Source organism: Chelon labrosus (genome assembly GCF_963514085.1).
Source record: "Chelon labrosus genome assembly, chromosome: 5".
Classification (NCBI taxonomy): domain Eukaryota; kingdom Metazoa; phylum Chordata; class Actinopteri; order Mugiliformes; family Mugilidae; genus Chelon; species Chelon labrosus.
Genome location: NC_140341.1, coordinates 13,728,146 through 13,751,727, shown reverse-complemented (window position 1 = coordinate 13,751,727; position 23,582 = coordinate 13,728,146). Strand labels below are relative to the sequence as shown.

Below are 23,582 nucleotides of genomic sequence, written 5' to 3'. Positions count from 1 at the left end.
TGAAGGATGAATAAACGTGCATCGACTAAATGGAGAGAGTTAATTAAAGAGAGACCCACTCACCAGTCTGCCGGATAAAACACCTGGAGCTGTTTGACCAACACGTTTTATTCTCTCCTCCCTCCAATCAGCTCTCACTCAGTCACCTGACTCCCAACTTATTGTCCAACACTCTGCAGTAGAGATGGGTGCGTTTGACACTGAAGGCTCATTTAAGGTACTGCGGGACATAGACGCCGTAGCCTACGCACGTAGCCAACGCCGGTGACAGTCTTATATACTTGTACCTCTTCAGTCTGGGTCGCTCTGTAAGAACGCCACCCAAACGCTAGTCGGCGCTGTGACTTTTTTTGCCAGACAGGTTATTTATTTATTTATTTTTACCTCCTGATTCACTTCAATAATGAAATGAATATTTATCATCATGTATGAATGGGGTACTTCAGTTTTTTTAATGTTCATTCATGTTTAACCAGATTAAAACAGAATTAGCTCAAGTTTTGAGATACACAAGTGAGTGTGGATGTAGATCCTGGTCCCTCAGGAAAACGTATGGAGAAAATCCATCATCGCAGGTGAACAAAAAACAAAACATCATGTCATCTTTGGAGAAATGCTAAGACTCACAGAAATAAATCTGTTTTAAGTGACCAATAACAAGCGTCTAAGTAATAAAGATTCACAAATCAAGTCTTGTTAAGTAAAAATTTTAAATTTAATGAAGTGAAAGTCATTTTCAGAATCAAGAAAAACAAAGTTCATCAATGCTGTCACAGCTTCGAAACTGGGTACCTTTCAGGTAGTCCTAGAACAGATCTGGTAGGGTAAAAACTTAAAAAAAGAGAAAACAGGATGGATACAGGGAGGGAAGGGGAAAGCAGGTGTCGGCTTCTTGTTCAAAATCGCCCTGAGCGCTCTCTGTCTCTGGAGCGACGTCTCTCGTGGTCACGGCCGCCGTCACGGCCACCGTCGCGGCCGCCGTCGCGGCCACCGTCGCGGCCGCCTCCTCGACCTCTGTCCCTTGAGCGAGATCGCCTCTCTCTAGATCGAGACCGAGACCTATGGCGACTGTTGACGTGAGGAAGGAATGGTTATGAACCGCTATAAAAACAACTCCTCCAGCTCCAATATTCTGAATATGAAAGCAATGTAATGTATGTACCCTCCCTTCCTGCGACGTCCATAGAGCTCTCTCCTCAGTTCACGTGAGATGGGCTTCAGGTGCATGAAGTTACAGAAGCCACCACGGGTACATTCCCTGTGGGAGGTTAAGAAGAGAAGAAATGTAACGGTCTTAAGAGCAAACTCGAGTTTCACATAGAAGCTCGACTATGCTGAAAACTCTGAATAAAACTTTGTGTAGATTGCCTGTAAGTCACTACAGATATAATAATGGGTATTTACACCAGAGGTTGAACAAGGATAATGAGGAAAGGGGATAATGAGTCGTGTATGTAAGCACTCACCCCATTTCATATTGACGACAACAGGCTTCTCTAAAGTCTGTGACAGGAGAGAGCTCAGCATGGATGGGCTGTCCATTAAACCACCGATTGTTCAGGTCTATCACAGCTTTCTCAGCATCCTCTTCGTAACGGAACTACAAAAAGAACAGCCAAGTTAAAAAAAAACACAGCTCTGGATGCAAGATAAAACCCCTGACATTACAGTCACTCACCTTCACATACACATTTCCTACTAGGTGGTCCCCAAGGTTGTCACACACGTTCATTTCCTCTACTTCTCCGTACTTTTCCTCCATCTCTGTGAAGACCTCCTGCGAAGACAGAAGTTTAAAAATCAGGTGTGACTTCATGGACTCCAGGCGAGCAATCACTTCAGATCGGTTTTGGCAGCGAGTCCCGCACCATTGCCCCTACTTGGACCCCTGACATCGCATCTTCGGTCGATTCAGTTTGTTTGATTGTAGACAAAGCACGCCATTGAGACCTCTCACTCTGATTGGCTGAGCAAAGCGGCAGGGATTTTTATCTGGCTTGGCTGTAGTCTTTTGCGGTGAGTTCAAGTGCAAGTTTTTGGTCTATTCGACCTTGAGTGAACTGGCTGATGATCATACTGAATGAGAAACACTGAATACCTCTCAGAACTACATGCATCGCTATGAATGATCTTGAAACATTAACTCTCCTCATAACAATAATTTAAAGAAGACGTTAAACTGCCAAACGATCATTCTGGTACAATCAGCTGGACATGGTTTCAGTCGATCATGAGAAAGGATTAAAAACACAGTTAAAGCTTCGGAGGGCCGTGAATTACCTCAAAAAACTCGTCATAGTGCTCCTGCATCTCCATATCACTGATGGCACCTGGTGGTTGTAAGACAGAACAACACATCAACATGAATATGTAATTTCTGCAACAAGTCCTGTGTGATCAATTCAAATCGCATTTACTCAGAAGTTATTAGTGTGAGTTAAGATGATTTACTTCCTTGCTCTTCAGCGCCTGTAACCCTGTTATGGTTTCTGTATCTACATGCGTTTTTATTTTTTATCTTCTTAAAAACAGACAGCTGCTCTGTCACTTAGCATCTGCAGCTTCAGTCCACCTAAACTGAAAGTTACAGCGATTTAAAAAGCAGCTGTGTGCCAAACCAGACCTGCAAAGGTTGAAAGAAAAACACAACATTCTGCAGCACAATAGTGGTGGAGTGTCTGAACATCTGCCAGCATGGCCTGAGGCTGAGGACTTAAAATATTCTAAATATGTATTTGTGCTGTTGTGTTTGTTATGTCATTGTTAGATGTGTTTAGAAGTATTTCCACTGTTGTTAATGTTTTCAGTACTGCTGCCAACATGAGATAGTTGTTTAGAAAAGCGATGAATCACATCTGGTGAGAAATTGTTCTGTCAAATCATACCTTGACTGAACATCAACTAGCATTCAGTCAGCTTGCACTTGTTATAGCAGACTATCACTATCATTAAAATAATGTACAAAAATGTATATTTTTTTTGTACATACTAAAAACTAATTTAAAACTTGATCTGTGGAAGTGTCAGGACACAGCAACCGTTTACAGACCAAACCACATCTGACTTTGAGCCAGAAAGCTCAGGCTTTAATCCTAAACTTTAAACTACACCCCAGGTATTGTTGTATAAATGTATGTTAGCTAGAATGATTAATTAAGAACAAACATCTGGCCTACGCAATACCTAATCTCATCGGCTGATAACATAAACAACAACAACAACTGTAACAGTTTTTAAAATAAACCCTTTACGCATTTAAGACCTGCTGATATACAGCATAATTACTGAACATTTGACATTGTTTGGCTGCATTACAGCTGGTACTTCTTTTACCAACCATTACAAGGCGCCAGAGAAGATGTACATTGTTAGAATATCTCAAGACTTGACTGCTGCCAACTCACAGCCGGACTAATATCAGACACAGTGAGAGTCACAGATCTCTTTCATTATTCACTTACAGGTGAGACCATCAGCAGATTGGGCATTGTTCTGCGGGTTCCGGTAAATGTTCAGGAGGGCAATGGTCTGCAATACAAAAATGTAATGTTTGGATGATTAGTGCTGGGTTTCCAACCAAAGTGTATCGATTAGCAAAGAATGTAAAAAAAAACAAAAAAAACAAATACAACTATCTTTGATTGTAAGCTACACTGTTCAGAATTAAAATGAAGCCCTGATATTATTGTGCTCATCAGAAGAAAAGAAATTAGGTCGATCATGTGGACAATAAGAGTTTAAAAAAAAAAAAAGACTTCTGTCCTGCTGTGGTCAAGTTTGACCAAATGGCAATGAAACAAGCTGTAAGTAACAAAACTACAAATTGTACATATGCGCCTAAACTCCCATCATAGTTTCCATTATATGAGAAAAAAATTATACCTATTTTCTTTAATAGTTTTAGGTGAAACTGATCATTGGTATCCTAAAATAAAACCACAGAACAACAATCTTACCTGGCTAAATGTCGGCTTATTGTGTAATCTGGAGCAGCGGTCACCATGTCGGCAGGCACCAATTTTAAAATAAAAAGAGCAGTTGACCCTGTGGGGGAAAAATAGGAGACAATGATGAAGATGAGATAAACAAAGAAATAAATTGTGCAGACTACACAGTGGGTTATTGGAGTCTGGAGCCTTGGCACTCCATAGGGGGAACTTTGCACACACAGGAAAAGTTATTTGTGTGTCACTAAACACCTTAAGACAAATAAATGCTCACGTTTCAATCCCCTTCAAGCTGTATCGTTACACCAAAGAAATCAAGAGACTCACAGCTTCATCTATGCACATCTATATTTTTATCAAATCAGATCTGACAGAGCTGGGGAACTGTAAATATGATTTTCACCCATAGGGTGTAGTCTAATCTTAGTGGTGTTGCAATATAACCTCCAATGTTCCCACTTAATTAACTAATTCCCATAGAGCTAGATATTGATAATATTAATATACAGGTGTATAATTTGTTTTAATATACACACAAGTACTAAAATAAATGTGTTTCAGGAAACGTAGAGCAGATGCTCACAGTACAGTACTTCCCAAAACGATAAGATTAAGAGAAGGAGCTGGGATTAAGGGCCAAGTTATTTGCTTCATAACGCTTCAAAGGGTTTCCTAGTGTTTATCAGTGTGTTTCCATTGTAACAAAGACATGTGGGTTTCAGAAAGTAAGCATAGCTTTAGCTAAAGCTAACTCAAAGAAATTAATTACTGTATCACGCACACTAGCGTTTGACGGCTCAGGGTTTTCTATTTAAAATGTAAAACATATTTTCTATGACCATCCCAGCACCGCTCAAGATCCAGATGCTGCAAAAGCTAGCGTTAGCAGCCGCGGCGCGGTATTTTACCGACGTTAGCTAGCTTGCTAGCTAGCTAGTTAGCTAGCAGCTAAAGCCAGTGCACTGTTATTAGCTATATATTTTACATGATACAGCGATATTAGACAAAGCTTGCGATGAAAGAAACAAACCAAAACATGCTTAACAATTATTTAAGTTAACGTTAACTACTTACTTATCCTTTTCTGTCCCAAAAATGGATGCCAGATACTCTGCCATCTTGGCTCGCCTGCGTTCAAACAGACACTAGCATCAAAGACTGCACTTCCGTAGCCCACCCTTCACAATAAAAGCGCAGTCTCCTCGAAACGCTCACCGACTAAACCAGAATTCTTGCACAAAACCTGCTCGGTTAATGTTCAAAGTTTATTAGGTACACGCATCTACGCGACACATTGTCATTTATATACAGTTCTGACATACAATATACTGTATAGTATCAAGTTTTTGGTGACTTTGGTTTTAGGAGTTGATTTATCTCGTTAAAGATTCAGAGTTTATGGTCTGGTCATGTGCGCAGTGTAAATGTTTCTCTGTACAATGAGATTCTTCTTTTGTAGTCCACCAAAATGCCAAATAATACAACAATTTTAGAAACAGAATATAAATAGATACATATAAAACAAAACTTAAAGTAACTAGTGCAAATGGGAATGTAAGCAATGAACTGAAGTGTAAACAGAAACTGAAAAAGTGAACAGTGCATTGTATGACATGAGTAGTCCATGATTTTAGTCTATGAATCTGGACTCCTGTCCGCTGTTAAGGAGTCTGTTGGGGGAAAAGGACTTCTTCAGTCTGGACGTCCTACAATTCACACTCCTGTACCTCCGGACTGAGGGTGGCCAGCTTGTTTAAATGAGTAATAGAAATCCACTGTATTAAACATAGGAAAGCAAAACTAACCCTACTGTGCAATAGTGATATTTTAAAATATCATTGCGTGTGACGTTAAAGTGGAAAAGTATTTTTCTCTCATCGTCTTCATGCTCATTCATGAATTACGTTGAAACGCTTGAATATTTTATCTTTATTTTGAAGGCGAGACGGCCACACCGGAAGTTTTTAATACATTGGGTCATTTCCGTTTGGCGACTTTCGAAACAAGAGCCGCTATTAAATTGTCCATACACCTACAGCTATTTTGTGTACAGCAGCAGTACTGCAACTGTGTGCAAAAGGGCCTGTTTGCTACAGGTGCACGGGCAGACATGAAAATATTTTATTATTATATTATAAAGACCTTTTTTTTAAAAAAAAATAAAAAATAAATAAATAAACGCAAACATCTTCTTAAATACCTATAAAACTGTTGGTTAAATCATGTAGCAAATCATCAGCTACACCGAGATTAGAACTGTAGCCTGCATATATATATATATATATTATTTGAGGTAGTGCAGAAGGTTATATAGTGCATATGCAATACCACTTTCACTTTGAATAATTGTTTTTCACCCCTTCATACGGTCTAAATGGTGATTTAAATGATTCCTCCTTGTCTTCTCTCAAAATAAATTTATTTAGTAAACATCTAAGTGATATTAACCTGGAAGCCAGCCCAAATGGAATCTGGCTCACAAAAAATATGTACGATAAATTTGACTAAAAGCTAGAGACATGATTGCAAACGGACTCCAAAATAACATCACAACAGGCACGTATATTTTTGACCATTATTTATCTGCGCTTCAACAGACATCAGCAGACATACAACAACAGGAACCTGCCCAGGATCCGGTACAATACACTGTATATTAAGGGAACTGAAAAACATGGGGGTGTTTTGTTATAAATAACATTTTCCACTAGACATCTCTTTAATAGTTTGCCTTACCTGTATCTTGCAAGTATACCAATGACAAATTATTATAATAAACACTAATATAGGCATCACAAAGAGTTTACCCCACACATTTAGACACAAAAGAGTCTCTACTAAAGACTGTGTGATAAACTGCACACCTTGGCCCTCAGGAGACCCAAAGACATTATTTGGATAGGAGTCCGGTTAAAAAAAAAAACAATTTCACCACCTACAATATGTCATGTTGTATAATGCATACTCTTAAAAGGATTGGTTTCTAGGTTTAAGTAAATGCACACAGGTAATTTTTTCCACGGAGGCATCAAAATAAAAGTATTTACTCTGTTGGTAACAGCTCAATTCAAACTATTAGCTTTAATCGAGCACTGTGTGACAACTTTATTAAAAGCCTGATGTTAATTTGCTGGATACATCGTGTCTTACATATTTAGTTAGTGTTGTCTATACAGATTTTAAGGTACCTTCAGTGTTGCTAGTTAGTCTCCGCCCCTCCTCCCCCGAGTGAGTGTGTAGTTGGCTAAAAACTTGCATGATACGACTCGACTGTGTGAATTTTGGCTGCTTATCCGCTACAATTGAGCACCACCAACACCCTTTAAGGTTTGAATTTTGACATGTGTTGCTGTTTCTGAGACGGGTGTGTTTGTTGCGGGGGGAAATGGTTCTACTTTACGGTCATATAAAGGGGTCTGTTTGTCGTGGAGCGACACTTCCCGCTATTTTGTAGCTCAACTAGCGATGCTAACCTAAGCTAGCTGTTGTTGATTCCTAGTCAGGCTTGCTGGGAAGAGGCCGCCCACCTTCAAGACAGAAACACACACACACACACACAGCGACGGCATTAGCCAACTTTCACAAAAGCCAGGCCAGCGCTGGGTGCCACAGACGACCGGTTTAAATGTAAAAGAGCAAAATAGCATTAGTTGTGAAGTGTTAGCTTGTTTGCTAACAGTTGTCTGTCTGCTGCCGCGGCGCTGATCACCGTCCAAGCCGCAAACACGCAGTAGGTATACATCCAGATGCGGCGAAACTCGTCGTAATCCACACTTCTTCGCGCAGTTGTAGTTTGTTTTTTTTAAAACCGGTGGCTTGTTTTAGTGTGTCGTCGATATCCCGATCACTCTCCGGTGCTAGTTTTCCTCCAAAAGTCGTGTTCTATGCACCGGAGCTGCTCTCGGAAGTCTCGCAACGCTGTAAAGCTTAGCCAGGATTTCCGGCTCCTTTCCATTTGCCCTATGCTGTTTTGTTTCCGTTTATTCTATTTCCGTTTTAAAAGTTTTCTACGCGCAGAGTTAAAGTGTGATTTAAGTAATGTTTTTTTGGGAGTTACGGAGCGCAGTGCGGTTTTTCGGCATGTTTTAACCGTTGTTTAGCATGCGGGCACCGATGCTTGTGTAACGGGGGCTTGCCTCGCCCCGCGTTGCTAAATCGCGGCTAACTTGTTTGACCGCGGGCCCGCTTCACTGTAGCCACATGTGCGGGCAGATGTGCGGATCTTAGTTTTGTGTGTTTCCCCAGCACGTGTTCAAGACGTGTGTTACAGTTTGGTGACTACTTGCTGTAACTAGTGGCCTACCAGTTGGCCTTTAGACGCCGGAGCCTCGCCCTCGAGTTGGCTAACGTTAGCAGTCAGTGAACTGTCCCAGACGGCCAATGAGGAGTCGAGGCTGAGAGGCCTTTATAGTAGAAACCCCTCAACTGTTTATGTTTACATCATGGTCACTGAGGGCAGATTTTAATTACCCTAGTCTAATTATATTCACTATATTATAGTTTAATCAAGACATAAACTTTATTTTTCATGTGTTTAGTGCTACTAAACCTTTCACTTATAGAATAAAAGCATCCAAAAGTGTTTACATTAAAGGGACTGATGCTTCTGTGCCATATTTTTTTTTAAAAAAGGTTATTAGTTGATGAATAGATAATAAATTGTTTAAGCCAAGAAAAAATAGTTTTTTGTAATGTGCCAACTTTATTGTAATTTTCCTTAAATTGAATATTTTTGTATCAGAGCAAGTGAGAATCAGTATTTAATGATGTCGTCTTGGGAAAAGTATTATTATATAAATATGGTTTATAGTTCAATTTTAAGCAGTGATAAGTGATCATCTAACAGTTTATTTATTTATTTATTTATTTTTTATTTCAGTTAATGCAGGAGGTTGGTACTGTGGCATGAATCCCTCTACATCTAAATACAGTCCGCACTTAAAACTCGTTAACAATATAGTGAAAGTGTCATACACACTTACTTGCCAGCTCACTGAAAACAAATGCATTCTACTATAACAGTCCGACACTCAATCCCCCTTCACGATTATTACAATGTTCAGTTTATGCTGAAACAGCGTGATAAAGGTGGTAATTCGACTGTATGATCTTTTTTTTTTTTTGAGGATGCTGCTTGTGGTGCTGTTAAAAAGTATTGGATTAAATTCACAACTATTTCTGTTATTTAGTGTTGGGCACTGACTAAAATGGCGTTGTCAAGATAATAGAAACACATGGCGGTGCAACGCGATACAGTTCGATAGTGCTACAAACCACAGCCTCCACGATGAAAGAACAGCTCTCTCAGTTATAAGAAGCTCTGAGTACCATAACCTTTACGAAGCTAAGCTTTACTGCAGGACTGTTGTATCAGAATGCATTTGTTTTCATTAGTGTCTAATGAACTGAAATTACACTTCTAAGGTGGATACAGTGGAATGAAGCAACTAAATACGTTCCCCTCCAAAGATGTGTTAACAGTGTAGTGAAAATGATGTAGATTAACAGTTAAAGTTCAGTCTTGATGTCAGCATAATTTTGGATATAAATGACATGTACCTCAATGTCCCACTGCTATATTGTTATCTCAGATTCAAACTGTCTTTTATTAGACTTATAACAAACCTTCGGAGGGTGCCAAAGCTCTCCTATTCAGTGTTCATCCATTGTTTACTTTTGTTGAGCCTTACTAATGGTTTGGAAAAAAGTCAAAATTGTCTCTCGTTTTTTATCTGAAAATAAAACAGTATTCGATGTACAATACAAATTTAAAACATAAACAATTATAACATTCTTGCATTTGAGAAGCATCAGCTGCAGATTGTTAAACATTTTTAATACAGAAATGACAGAAGTGACTGTTAGAAGACCACTTAATACTGCCAATATACTGTAAATGATTTATTATTATTAATATTATTATTAGTTATTTGTTAAAGCCATTGCTTATGGTGGTTTGGACTTTGTCATTTTGCAAACTTTTTTAAAATATCCGTAGTAACATCTACAGTTCTGTGCCATTGCTGTCGATTGATTTTTTTTTTTTTATGTCTCACTGCAAAATAAATGACATTAAAACTTCTCTTTCATTACCTTCCCAAAGCTTGGCTGTCTTCAAACAAAATGTCTAAAAGTGAGACAGAAGAGATGATAGAGATTGAGATAGATGAACGGGAGAAACAGACCTGCCTGGAGGAAGGGTGAGCACGATGAACACGTCATTCATTTGAACTGCATACCATTGCGCTTCCACCGAATACACTTTCTCATATCTTTTTTTTTTTTGACTCGCAGTGTTGAGGAGCAGACCATCACCGCGTCAGATTTGATTCAACAAGATATCGACATCAGTGAGCCAATTGGCAATTTGAAGAAGCTTTTGGAGCCACGTATCCAAATCTCATTGGATGCATATGAAATCTGCTTGCAGGATATTCAGGTAATAGTTTACGGATAAAGGTATCTTTATGATTAGATACTCGTGTTGAGACTAGATATGTACCGTGTGTCAGATAAGCATCCTTTAAAATGTTGTCCTGTTTCACTTCTGATTCTTCTTATTTTATGTTCCCTTTTTTTTTTAGCTCCACCCCGATCACAGCCTTTTTGATCAGGGAGTAAAGACAGATGGCACAGTGCAGCTCAGCCTGCAGATTATAACCAAACCAGGTACCAAGTTAACCAAAAACTATGACGCATTTCTTTTGAAGTTCTCCAAATGTCCACCACTAAAACGTAATTTTGATGCTAATCATTGGTCTTTTTCTAATGTCCAGGAGAGGAGAAGCTTAACATTTTGGAAATTGTGAAGCCGGTAGAAACAGTAGAAGTGGTGATAGATCCAGATGCATCTGGGGAGGACGGTGCTCTGGTGGAGGAGGGACAGCTCATCGCCGTAGAGCGTTCTGCTCTGTCGGATGAGACCTCGGAGCAGGTTACACGTTGGGCCGCAGCGCTTGAAGGCTATCGCAAAGAGCAGGTCCGGCTGGGGATACCGTACGGTGAGGAAACCTTTACTTAAATACCTTACAGTGGAAGGAAAACTATTCTTAATGCGATAACAAAAAACATGGCTCTTAGTATTTAAGGCATCTCTCTCTCTCTCTCTCTCTCGCTCCCTCTTTAGACCCCATGCTCTGGACAGCTGATCAGGTGATCCACTGGGCCGTGTGGGTAATGAAGGAGTTTAACATTGACGAGATGGAAATAGGAAGCATTCACATCCCAGGTCGAGACCTCTGCGGCTTCAACCAGGACGAGTTCCTTCAGAAAGTGCCCAACGGAGAGATCCTCTGGAGTCACCTGGAACTCCTACGCAAATGTAAGTCGGTGTCACCATGAACGCTGAGTGACGGGAAAGAGGAAAAATTAAGACAAATTCTGTCCAGTGTCTGGTTTGTCAAACTTTGGTGTTCATACAGGATGTAATGTATTCTTTGGATTTATTTCAGATGTGCTGGCTAGTCAGGACCAGTCTGGAGGGGACGCCACTGTTACCATTGATCAACGTAAGTCTCGACCCATGTAGACTCTCAGGTTATTTGGCATGACAACAGAGTTAACAGAAAATTAGACCCAAAATAAAAGTGGCTCTCCTGATCTTTGAAAAAGTATCTTTAAAAAAAAAAAAAAAAATGTCCGTCTGCCTCCTCAGCCGTGCAGATAATCCCGGCCCAGGTGAGCACACCCACTGCTATAAAGGTGTTCAAGCAGAACCGGGGCTCCAGAACGCCGCGCATTTCAGGGGAAGAGCGCAGCTCACCCGGCAACCGCACAGGTACAGTACACAACACACACACACACACACAGAGTCTATACAGACGACACTTCAAGCTCTAACAGTTACTGTATCGATCATTTTCATCTGCGCGTAATTAAATGACAACTATAAGTCATTTTGTTTGCCAAAAGCGTCTAAAATATGAGTTTTTATTGACAAATTAGCAATCAGAAAACAATGCATTGGACTTATTAGGGATATATTTCACAATTTTCATACAGTTTATCAACCAAACTATTATTTGTTGAAGCCTTTTTGATAAGATCCTCAGAATTGTTTGAAACCAGCTACCCATCTGTGACTGTGAGATTGCGGTCCGGTGTTTGGTAGATTGCAAACACCGCCTTATTGTTGCCCTGTTTCTCCGGCCGCCAGGTAACAATGGTCAGATCCAGTTGTGGCAGTTCTTGCTGGAGCTGCTGACGGACAAGGATGCGAGAGACTGCATCTCCTGGGTGGGTGAGGAGGGAGAGTTCAAACTCAACCAGCCTGAGCTTGTGGCGCAGAAGTGGGGCCAGCGCAAGAACAAACCCACGATGAACTATGAGAAGCTCAGCAGAGCCCTCAGGTGTGTGTCTTTACATTGCACTTGCATAAAGTTTGGAGGTTTGCAAAAGCCAGATTGACCTGATAAAATTCTGTTGTGTTATTTTATTTTTGGCACGATCCTGAGTCTCATTTTCTCCTTTAGGTATTACTACGATGGGGACATGATTAGCAAGGTGCAGGGAAAGCGCTTTGTCTACAAGTTTGTGTGCGACCTGAGGACTCTGATTGGCTACAGTGCGGCTGAGCTCAACAACCTGGTGACCGAGTGCGAGCAGAAGAAACTGGCTCGCATGCAGATGCACGGCATCGGGCAGCCCATCACTACAGTGACCCTGGCCACCACGACGCTAGACAAGGACAGTTGAAGGAGGCGGCGTCACGGCTGCCGCAGACAAAGTGTGAACTCCACCGCTGATTGGAAATCATGTGTCCAGCAGACACAAAAATGCAAGGCCGATCCCTGATCGCTGGGGAGTGTCAACTTTGTTAACATCTTTACAGTTTGATTCGAGTTAGAGTGAGGCAGGTAAAGTTTTTTAGCTTTCCTTTAACCAAGAGAAGCGTGTTTAGGATGAGGAAAGAATGTTCTTTGTGATTACCGATTGCTGTATGGATGTGACCGAATGCTTGGAATGTGCGACTGAAAATCCCAGCTCAGTGCTTTGTGTTGTGTTCCTCATCTGTAGTTTAGGATCATTTCCACTGTATATACCGGTACTTCATGTTTTTGATAGCCACAAGGGCAAGTGTATTTTCATATTTTCCATTTATAGAGGACCTGTTTTGTATTTTATTTAGTGTTTTGTTCCCTGAACTGTTGGACCCTTTTGTGTCCACTAGGGGGGAATAAAGTGGCAAGCATTTTTCTTAACCGTTGTCTGAAGTGTAAATGTTTATATTCCCAAATCACAGTAAGAGAAGCAGACGGTTACATGTACATTCAAAATTTTATTCATGGTATAGTGAGTGTAGAAAGCTTTTTCTTAACTCTAAGCAAATGGTTCATTTAACTACACACAGAGGAAGGTCACCGACTCAATGGGAGGAACAAAAACATTTTTAATCACTACGCTCCAAGAGTGAGCATCAATACAAATTTTCAACATTCACCTGATTAAGAGCTTCAATTGGTGCGTCTGTACACATGTGGGTCGAGGTGATATGTGTCGTATTTCTATGATATAATTGCACAATATGCCTGTCACATTCATGTTCACTACGAATAACTTAATTCCGGGGAGAGGGAAACGTGTCTCTTAGTGTCAGATGTGGTGATTTGCCGCCTCTTCATGGGGACCATTACAGATTTAACAGATATGCAGGCAAAGGAATATTCACCACTGGACAAACAGAAGCGCTGTACATGTATACACAGGTAATGTAGAAAAATAGAATGTGTGTGTGCGTGAGATTTGGTGAAGGAGTGTGTGTGTTGAGAGAAGAGACCGGACCATCTGGAAAATGTCTGATCTTTGTAGCCTCGTCAGTTTATCACACTAGAGTGCTGCACTGTACAATATTGCTGACGCAACTCGAAGGGGAGGATAAACATGAGAGACTGGGGGGGGGTAGTGAAAGCAAGACAAATGGAGAAGATAATGAGTGGGCCAGCAAAAGCCGGATCCTCCATCATCCAAATATTTACAATCAAGACGGCGGAATGATGAATCTGGAATGATACGCTTTAGTAAAAACTTTCCATCTAGAGTTCGACCGTGATCCTCGTTCTAATAAAAAAACCAAAAGTGCGGCGACAGTTGGCGTCAAAGACAGCAATTAATATTTGGTGATAATAAACTTCCATAATGACAAGAGTGCATAGAACGCAAACAGTAACACAATCATCTTCCTTTCGGATACTATTACACTTCATATATTACACAGAGAGAGCATTTTGCCCATGCAGCTAACACAACAGTGAAGCATGGAGATGAGCCAGGATTCAGTTAAAGCAAGTCTGTGACGACAAAGCAGACCAGATTCTGAATACTCTTTTTTTTTTTTTGTTTTCCTTCCTTCTTCAAATCACAAGATCACAAAGAAGACACTAGAAATGTACAGTCCTGCTAAAATATCTACGGAGAGGCCCGACTGCTCCGGACCTCCACATACAGTATACTTCATCAGTCATCAATATAGCCATGCACTACATATATATACTTACAGCTAATCTCTGTCTTAATATATTACACATTAAAAATAAAAATCCAAAAACATTTAATATATTTTTTTTTTCCAACTTTTCCGTATTTTTGATTATGTTTATTCTTTTTCACCTTTTTTGAAAAACAAACCTGAAACACTTAAATCGTGCGGCGGGTCGCTCTTATCTGCTTGGAGCAGGGCAGGCGGCGTGTGCGCGAGGGGCTGTTTGAGAACGGATGAGTGGGAATTAATATGTTTCTGGTCTCTGCTGTGAGCGCAGTACTGGGGCGACGTCATACAGACAGTCAGCAGGGTTCTTCAGTACAAACACTATGGAGGCTTGAAATGTGCGGGTTTAACAGGACACCCTTGTCGGACCAATTATTGGGAGATTTATCGACGGATAACGGATCGAGAAGGTTTTGTTCCATGTCAGTTTCCTTTGGCCCAAACCCCTGCTATCTTTTGTGATAATCCTCACACCTTTCCTCCCCCCGTGAAGAGGGTGAGTAAAAGTGAAGTTGTAGGGGCTGAGACCAAAGGACCCGAATGGAACAGACCGTGACGGAGGGTGAAATGTTGGCGGGCAGGTCTTTAGTTCTGAATCTGCTCAAAGAATTTGTAGGTGGGGTTCTCATAGCCGTTCTGCTGCATCTTGGCCAGATGGCGTTCCTCTGGGGTCACCGCTGCATCCACCTTGGGACGGGAGAGGAGGGGGAAGAGGAGGAGGAGTTAGTAAAACAAAAAACGTTTTCATGAGGAGAGACTGGTTCATCTGCTCGTCTCGAGCCTTTTACCTCAATTACACCGTGATGAATAGAAGTATACTGTTTCTTCCTCAGCATCACCAGAGTAATGACGATGACGGTTGCTATGACGACCCCTCCGACCATAAGCCCGATAATGGCGCCTTTATTGGACCCAACGTCCTCGGCGAAAAACACCTGTCATTAAAAACACACAAAGGCTATTTATGCGCACAAAGAGCAGACCGCTGCACAAAATAAACGACGCGACGATTAGATGCAAACGGTTTCAACAGTTTTCTCACCAGTTTTTCATGGTATACCTCATAACCGGCACTCTGCCTCTCTTCGGTCTCCATCCGCACTTCGGGCTTCAGGGCTGACACTGAAAACAAAGAAACAAGCACAAAGTTAAACACGTACAAAGAAAAGTAACGATGAAATAGAAGATCTTTGTCCCAGGTACGTCTCCTGTGCTGCATGCTGTTTGACATAAGAAAATACAAACATGTGGCTTAACCCCCCTGACGCCTGAATTGATTTTTCAATTATATAAAGAAATGACTGTTTTTGCTTACCACTCCGACCGGTCCTATGAGAAACTAGTGCTTGCAAAAGGTTCCTAGGTATTTTTTGAATGGGCACAAACCGACACTGGAAGATTCCATGCGTTATTTTGGCTGCAGTCTGAGCGGAAACAGTGAGTCGCGAATTTGCGACACTCTGCGACAAGGGGTTGAGGTGATTTCATATGACTTATGAGTCAAAAATCGTAGTACATAATTCAAATCAAATGAAAAAAACATTTTGCTTGGTCAAACTGTTTTTTGGGCTTTCCTTCTTAGTTGTAATTAAAAAGTGTTTTTGCAGTTGCGTGGCAGTTGGCTCCTTCTTTAACCCATTCAGGCCTAAACACTCTTCTGTAAACCCCCTCTCAAAACCTGAGGTTTTTCAGAATATGTCAACACTTAAACCTTAATTTCTCAGGCTCTGTAGCAGATAAAAACATGAGATGAAAAGCATTTGACAGCTTACTTCTTTGGCTTTCAACTTGACTGACTTGCTAGGGCATAATCTTCAAATGCATTTTTTTTAAAAATCAATAAACTCCAAAAATTTTGAAAATTTTGAAAATCAGTAAAGATCTATTTTTTCAATTACTTCGTCAATATCACTTCCTTCACTTGAGTCAGCCATGACGGATCGCTAGCACGGTGTTTAAAATTTTCGACCAAAACATACTCCACGTGTAGGCTTATTTCGACCAATCACAAAGCGTTTTATTAGTCACATGAGTTTAAAAAAAAATCCCTAAGCATCTCTGTCACTCACCCAAGAATATTTCAGCCAATCACAGTGCATATAATTGGCCATGTGCCTCGAAAAAGACGACAACGCTCAAAATGACACAGACGCGTTTGCCGGCCTTAATGGTAACTACGCATAGATGCGTGATCCGGTCTGAATGGGTTAAGCGAGGCCGAAGCTGGTTTTGAAGGTGTACTGTATTAACGTAGTGTGGTTGTAGTTGTTGACATGGTTTAGTTGTGGACCAACTGACCCTTAGAGCAAGCATGACTAACTATGACTGCACCTGTACTTGATGCACCCCAGTGTCCACAGATGCAACAACTGTTTTTCATACATCTTACTACACAATAAATGTGTACGGAGTAAATATATACATGCACGTGTCCGTAACACATACCAGGTCTTGTGGGAAGTCCTCTGTCTGGAATTGGACGAGCATCAACTGGCTCAACTGCAGGAAAAAGAAAAGAGATATAAAATAAAGTGTATGTATAGTTAATGAAAAGTCAGTATAGGTCAACCTGATATGTTCAGTTTTTGAAATTACATTTACATTATAGCCTTACAGTTTCCTAAAACTTAACATTTTGGTATTTGAGTGTATTCAAAGCGGTTTAATTTCACAACACTCCCTTCACATACAGTAAACATTTCATATGAATTGGTAAATATTTCATTTTATTTAATAAGAATGGTTTTATCTGTGTATTTTAATCCATGTTTTGTGTGTGTGTGTTACCGTGGTTCTCTGTATTGGGCTGGTTGAAGCTCTCGGGGTGAATGAAGCCCAGTCCGTCCAGGCCTGGTTCCATAGGAGCAGAGCTGTAGGCCTGATCAGGCATCAGAGCATCGTTTCCATAACTAACCCGTCCATCCACCTGCAAAGGAATATTAATCAGGAAGTGTCAGAGGCTGATTAGAAGCTAAAATCTCACTCATAGGACTTCTATTTGCTAATTATGTGCCCGAACACTACATTAAAAAGTCAATCTGAAGGTTAATTATTGCTTCTGCTGGGACCTCACAGTATTCACAATATAGTCTCAAGAGGTACGCTTAATTTCTTTCCTTCCTTCCATTGTACCCAGTTACAGTCACACTTATTTGTAACTGACGCTGCTTATTTAGTCCCAGCCATCTCTAAATTTCTTACTGCACTACTTCTGTCCACCTCTTCCCTACCACGTAACCATCTACGTTTTTTATTTTTTATTTCACCGGCCGTGTCATTCGGTAAAGTAGAGGTGAATCTATTTATACGTGTGCCCGAGTGCAGCTCATGCAGGACACGCGTTAAGTGAGTGGGTGCAACTTGACTCACCCGCCCATCGCTCTGCAGGGATGAGACTTGCTGAGACAGCTCCGACTGAACTCTCTGCATGATAACGGCTGCAAAGAAAAGGCATGGAGGTGAGCGTCAGAGACACAGAAGTGAGATGGGAAAGACTACTGCAGGAAACTTCACTGTTAAGAAGCTGTTTTACCAGCACACCATTCATCAGTGGGCTTCAGTAAAACTTGTTTTCATCCTCACTCAGCAGCACAAGAGGTTAATGCAGTCTGAATATTCTCGCTGCACGTTTAAAGACATCTCTTTACTAGGGATGCACGATTACTTTTTTTAAAAACCGATACCGATAACTTTCCGCTTCCAAAGGCCGATACCGATAACCGGTAACATACCTGAAGATGAGGAAGACTAATGAGCAAAAGCCGCGCTGGCGTCCTCATACGCCTTCAAAACCACATCAAATCGATGGCTATGTTTCAAATGACTTTTCATGTTCGAGGTATTAAAGCTGGTGCTGATTTTTCCACCTCGTGACACTTTCTTTAAACATTTATTACAAACAGCCAGAGAAATGTCAACTTTGAAAAAGTCCCCCACCACCACCGCCGCCGTCATGTTGTTCGTTTACAAATGTATGCACGTTGTGCCGCATTCAAGTGGTGACGGAAGTTCCCTGTTCCCGTGTTTTTCCGACCTTTTATGTTTCTGTGGTTTATGTGTAACATCCTGGGTAACGGCAGCTACGACCAAAATCATGACCGAGTTGGCGAGTTGTTTTCCGACATGAGGGAGTATTTTAATGATTTTATTTTCAGCCAGAATGTTTTTTTTTTCCGATTATACCGATGCCACTTGAACGCAGCATTCACTTCAGGCCGTTCAGGTCTCATGTGGGAGTTGGAGCGATTGATTAAAAACAACCACTCACACCGCAGTACTGACAAAAATATATATTATATATTATCGGGGCCATTCGTTATGATATCGGACTTATCGGAATGACGTCATAATTTCCAGATATCGGACCAGTAATTATCGTGCACCCCTACTCTTTACCTGACAGTTCTGTATTGGACTACCACACATGACAACAGTGTAACTGATGAATATGGACAAGACAATTATTGCCACTACGATAGCCTGCCCTTTTACCTTTTAAGAGTTCAGAGAGTTTGTCCACTAAACATAAAGTTACAGCTACGAGACCGTCAAGAATTTATGCCCTGTCCAAACTGCATATTAGATAGTGTCTAAAAACCTCTTCCAAAACCTTATTATGGGGAAAAGTCACCAAACTTTATACATGCAGCCAGAGGTGGCGCTAGACTTTTTCGTTGTCTGTCATTTTGACTGACAGGGTCATAAAAATCCCATAATAATCAAAGACGACTCAAGTATCATGGACCTAGACGTCTTTTTTCCGGCTCAGTTGAGTCCTACCACGTGTGATCAGGGCTTGACGCTTAGCATTTTCCCAAGTAGCACGTGTGCTAGTAAGTTGAAAAATCTAGTAGCACACAAATAATTTTAGGGGCACGATGAAAAGTTACCAAATAATGTGTTTTTCTTTAATAAAGTGATATGAGGTCAACGGGGAGGCATTTATACGCAAAACAATTAAATTCATAGCTTTTTAAGTTTTAGTTATATTCTCTAAAGAGTGCAGAGAGAATAATACTGTAACAATGTATTGTCAGTTATTTATAGGTGCAAATGTGCACAGTGCAACTGAGACTGCATCTCTTTAAGAAAGGCGGTAGTCTTGACTGTTGATTGTTGTTGAAGTTGTGCGTGGCTGTGGATTTATGCCGCTGAACTGAGGGTATGTTGCAAATATGAAGTAAAAATAAATAAAGATGAACGTTTGTTTTGGAGTTGCAACGGATGAATGTTTTAGACTAACATTTCAATGGCACGCGATCTACCCGCACTACCTTCGAGATCTACCGGTCGATCGCGATCGACGTAATGAGCACCCCTGCCATAGATACCTCCCTCTGCCTTTAACCGCAGCACGTCGGCAAGCACGCTCACTACGTGTAAATCACAATTTTTTTTTCCAGCTGAGGCTGCATTCTAGTGCACAACCGGCCACAACCTTCAAACGTCAGCAACACATCATTAAACATTTATTGAACAGTAATATTCGGTAGTCGCACACGTGCTACTAATTGCATTTCGCACTGAATTATTTTTTACTAGCGTTTGCGACGAGGTGCTCGCACTGTCGAGCCCTGCGTGTGATTGATATATAATCGTTAAACTGCACCATTCAAACATCTTACATCTCACTCGGCAGAGAAACAAAACTACCCGACTTGACCACTAGCAAGCAGCACAACTAAGGCACTCAGCCACTCCCTCACTTACGTACGGTGGCCCTGAAGTGCAAATCACAACGGCAAAAGCGAAAACACAACGGCAAAAGCGAAAACACAACGGCAAAAGCGAAAACACAACGGCAAATCAGAAAACACAACGGCAAATCAGACAACACAACGGCAAAAGCGAAAACACAACGGCAAAAGCGAAAACACAACGGCAAAAGCGAAAACACAACGGCAAATCAGAAAACACAACGGCAAATCAGAAAACACAACGGCAAATCAGAAAACACAACGGCAAAAGCGAAAACACAACGGCAAAAGCGAAAACACAACGGCAAATCAGAAAACACAACGGCAAAAGCGAAAACACAACGGCAAATCAGAAAACACAACGGCAAAAGCGAAAACACAACGGCAAATCAGAAAACACAACGGCAAATCAGAAAACACAACGGCAAAAGCGAAAACACAACGGCAAATCAGAAAACACAACGGCAAAAGCGAAAACACAACGGCAAAAGCGAAAACACAACGGCAAATCAGAAAACACAACGGCAAAAGAGAAAACACAACGACATTAACCAAAACGGAAAGGGTAGTGAGGTATATTGACTTCTAAAAGAAAAACATTCTTGTAGGATTCTGGCGGATGGCCAGATGGTTAAGTGTTTATATTAGTGTCAGGACCAGCAGACTTGAAGTTGGGAGTGATAGTTTGGGAGGCCTAAGAAAATATGCTATGTAGGAGAAGATGGTATGGTGTATAGTATGTGTGATATGAGCTCATGTTCAGCTGGTATGCATTAAGTTGTAGACGAAATGCATGTTGTGTTTTCTGATTTGCCGTTGTGTTTTCTGATTTGCCGTTGTGTTTTCGCTTTTGCCGTTGTGTTTTCGCTTTTGCCGTTGTGTTTTCTGATTTGCCGTTGTGTTTTCGCTTTTGCCGTTGTGTTTTCGCTTTTGCCGTTGTGTTTTCGCTTTTGCCGTTGTGTTTTCTGATTTGCCGTTGTGTTTTCGCTTTTGCCGTTGTGTTTTCGCTTTTGCCGTTGTGTTTTCGCTTTTGCCGTTGTGTTTTCTGATTTGCCGTTGTGTTTTCGCTTTTGCCGTTGTGTTTTCGCTTTTGCCGTTGTGTTTTCGCTTTTGCCGTTGTGTTTTCGCTTTTGCCGTTGTGTTTTCTGATTTGCCGTTGTGTTTTCGCTTTTGCCGTTGTGTTTTCGCTTTTGCCGTTGTGTTTTCGCTTTTGCCGTTGTGTTTTCGCTTTTGCCGTTGTGATTTGCACTTCAGGGCCACCGTACTTACGCGCAATACGCAGAGAAACGAAACTTTACCGACCAGATCAGTTTCGTTTCTCTGCAAAGACGAGAGCCAACCTGAAATTACAGCTATCTTGATCACTACTAAGGAGCGTGATCAAGATAGCTGCTGAGTGGCACGACTGGTCCATGAAGACTTTGTTACAACCCAATGCAGAAATGTCTGCCTGGAAAATGTGCCACATTATTCCTATGGGTAGGGGAGACGTGCAATGATACGGAATGTTTCCCCTTCACCACATATGGTTCCTTACCCTATATGGCGTAAAATAAATGTACACTTACCAACTTGGTTTTGGATCTCATTAGCCACACTTGGCACTTTGTACAGCAGACCCAAAGACTGATTCATCCTCTCATCGATTACACGCAGGTGGGTCAAAACCTAGGCGGTTATAAGTTAGGTTATAATGATGTTATAAGTTTGGTGAAATTCTTAAATAGTTATTTTCTGTGAGCTAAAACCTCATCTTGATAAAGGTGTTAAAACAGCCAAAGGTTTTTGTACCTGAGGTCGGATCTGCGCGGCCTTCTTGGGATCGACTGTGCGGACATGCTCGTAGTGTTTCAGCGTGTGCTGCCTGTCCTTCTGCTCTGCACGGACGTACTTCTTCAGCAAGCTCAACACCTGACGGGGCTGAAGGAAGCAGTGTTGTATGTTGTTAGAGGGATTATTGCACTTCAGATGCTTCGGACTTATTTTTTGTCTTCGCACACAGAAGAAATTAACCGCTGTCTGACACGACATTATTTGGAAATTCTGTGACAATAAATGTGACACATAATGTCACAGCTCTTCTTTTACTGATAATTGCAGAGGAGTGTGTTCACACATGTGGGTAAGTGCGAATGTTTACCCGTGGGGGATTGGCCTGTAGTGCACTAAGGTAATTTTCCAGAGCCAGGCGTCTGCGGCTGTTGAGCAAAGCTTCCACCCGGGCCATGTGGGTTTCTACCAGCTGCTGTCTTTCTCCTGCTGCCTCTTGTTCCAGAGCCTCCACCTTCTCCTGGAAGTGCTGCAGATCAGAACACGATAAAGGAGAAATTCGTCAAATCAAATGAACTGTAAAACCATTAGCTTGTGGTTCATGCAAGTTAGCAGAGCCATAAAGTGGACCGAAAAATGATTTACTGTGATGTGTTAGATATTAATCTCTTATAGTACTACTTCCATTTGTAAGGTTACGGCAGAGGAAAGGAGGTGTTCTCTACCTGGATGACAGCTTTCTTGTCAGCACGAGGAAGGTTCTTGGCCTGTCTCTCGGCCTCCTCCCATTCCCTCATAACCTGGGTATAAAGAGAGCCATGTCAGGGACAGAAGCAACCATTTTGATCTGACAATGTCAGGCTTTGTCGTGTCTTATCGCATATATGAGCTTCTTTTTGAGGACGTAAACACACACACACATACTTGGGACATCTTTTCGCGGTGTTTGGCCTCCAGGCTTTCTTTGGCCTTCTGGAAATCGGAGTGTTCGTTGTCATCCCCAGGAGATTCGAGGTACCGATCCACGGCGTCGGGTGGGCTGGGAGCCATGGTGGGCACTGGACGAGAAAAACGTGGAGGAAGCAAATACGCATCATTTGAAAGCAGAGTAAGAGAGACAAGAGAGAACAGTACGTGATGAGGAAGATTAACTGAGAGGATGAAGTATATGAAAGACACTGATAAACACACAGGGGCATTCCATAACAAATGATTCAAGTTCTTTGACAAAGCAGCAGGTTAATCACATCTAAAAGGTTAGGTACACAAAGACAGTTGTCAAATATCCGTAAATAAACAAAGACGCATAGGTTATCAGGGGACAAAGGGCGACAAGTTTCCCAGAATGAGCGTGTGTGCATGTTCATCTTTGCCTCTGTTTGATGTGGGTGCCTAGAGATAAGATGCAAAGTCATGAGTCAGGATCAGGGCAGGTTGCACCAATAAATCCACAGATTATCAGCCCTGATAACCTGATAAACTGTCCCCTCCCTCGTTCACACACATACACACTATGGCTATAAACACAGTTGGTTAAGACATACTGAAGACACTGTTACGGACCTACAACAGCCGACTCAGACGGATAAAGAGCTGCTGCAGACACAAGACCTTGCTACAGTGCAAAGCGTGCAAACACATATTTACTGAAATGCATGCAAACGCGGTGACATTCAAGACTCAAGT

The 23,582-nt window shown here is 41.4% G+C and overlaps 3 protein-coding genes across 6 annotated transcripts in view; 1 reads left to right on the top strand and 2 right to left on the bottom strand.

Annotated features, from left to right (window-relative positions):
* Positions 1–683: 683 nt before the first annotated feature.
* Positions 684–5,589, bottom strand: u2af1 (U2 small nuclear RNA auxiliary factor 1). The gene is made up of 8 exons (XM_084544080.1): positions 5,022–5,589; positions 3,957–4,044; positions 3,462–3,528; positions 2,281–2,330; positions 1,679–1,777; positions 1,467–1,600; positions 1,163–1,258; positions 684–1,068 (listed from the first exon to the last, which is right to left on the bottom strand). The coding sequence occupies exons 1-8, from the start codon at positions 5,063–5,065 to the stop codon at positions 897–899; spliced, it is 750 nt and encodes a 249-aa protein (XP_084400206.1). The 5' UTR covers positions 5,066–5,589; the 3' UTR covers positions 684–896.
* A 996-nt stretch (positions 5,590–6,585) lies between these two features.
* On the top strand, positions 6,586–13,147 carry gabpa (GA binding protein transcription factor subunit alpha). 2 transcript variants are annotated; one of them, XM_084545037.1, is made up of 10 exons: positions 6,586–7,274; positions 10,051–10,147; positions 10,242–10,386; positions 10,532–10,616; positions 10,724–10,948; positions 11,074–11,268; positions 11,399–11,455; positions 11,602–11,724; positions 12,103–12,295; positions 12,419–13,147. In XM_084545037.1, the coding sequence occupies exons 2-10, from the start codon at positions 10,071–10,073 to the stop codon at positions 12,639–12,641; spliced, it is 1,323 nt and encodes a 440-aa protein (XP_084401163.1). In that variant the 5' UTR covers positions 6,586–7,274; positions 10,051–10,070; the 3' UTR covers positions 12,642–13,147. The 2 variants fall into 2 exon arrangements, with proteins under 2 accessions (XP_084401163.1, XP_084401164.1); XM_084545038.1 differs by lacking the exon at positions 6,586–7,274 and adding an exon at positions 7,302–7,677.
* Positions 13,148–13,315: 168 nt separating this feature from the next.
* The window catches only part of LOC311488380 (amyloid-beta A4 protein-like), a 15,633-nt gene continuing 5,366 nt past the window's right edge, over positions 13,316–23,582 (bottom strand). For 2 of the 3 annotated variants that reach the window (XM_084545034.1, XM_084545036.1), the window contains 11 exons: positions 22,821–22,954; positions 22,622–22,696; positions 22,267–22,425; positions 21,918–22,046; positions 21,695–21,794; positions 17,800–17,867; positions 17,218–17,356; positions 16,876–16,929; positions 15,473–15,552; positions 15,219–15,365; positions 13,316–15,117 (listed from right to left, as the gene is read on the bottom strand). In XM_084545034.1, coding sequence (XP_084401160.1) covers positions 15,016–15,117; positions 15,219–15,365; positions 15,473–15,552; positions 16,876–16,929; positions 17,218–17,356; positions 17,800–17,867; positions 21,695–21,794; positions 21,918–22,046; positions 22,267–22,425; positions 22,622–22,696; positions 22,821–22,954 — 1,187 coding nt within the window. In that variant the 3' untranslated portion in view covers positions 13,316–15,015. The remainder of the gene's footprint in view (positions 15,118–15,218; positions 15,366–15,472; positions 15,553–16,875; positions 16,930–17,217; positions 17,357–17,799; positions 17,868–21,694; positions 21,795–21,917; positions 22,047–22,266; positions 22,426–22,621; positions 22,697–22,820; positions 22,955–23,582) is intronic. The other variant, XM_084545035.1, reaches the window with a different exon arrangement.

Coding starts and splice junctions, on each gene's coding strand:
- u2af1 (XM_084544080.1), bottom strand. CDS start 5,065: ATGGCAGAGTATCTGGCATCCATTTTTGGGACAGAAAAGGATAA. Junction 4,045..5,021: donor TTTGGGACAGAAAAGGATAA/GTAAGTAGTTAA, acceptor TTTCCCCCACAG/GGTCAACTGCTCTTTTTATT. Junction 1,259..1,466: donor TGTCGTCAATATGAAATGGG/GTGAGTGCTTAC, acceptor AACCTCCCACAG/GGAATGTACCCGTGGTGGCT.
- gabpa (XM_084545037.1), top strand. CDS start 10,071: ATGTCTAAAAGTGAGACAGAAGAGATGATAGAGATTGAGATAGATGAA. Junction 10,148..10,241: donor CAGACCTGCCTGGAGGAAGG/GTGAGCACGATG, acceptor TTTGACTCGCAG/TGTTGAGGAGCAGACCATCA. Junction 10,949..11,073: donor CCGGCTGGGGATACCGTACG/GTGAGGAAACCT, acceptor CTCCCTCTTTAG/ACCCCATGCTCTGGACAGCT.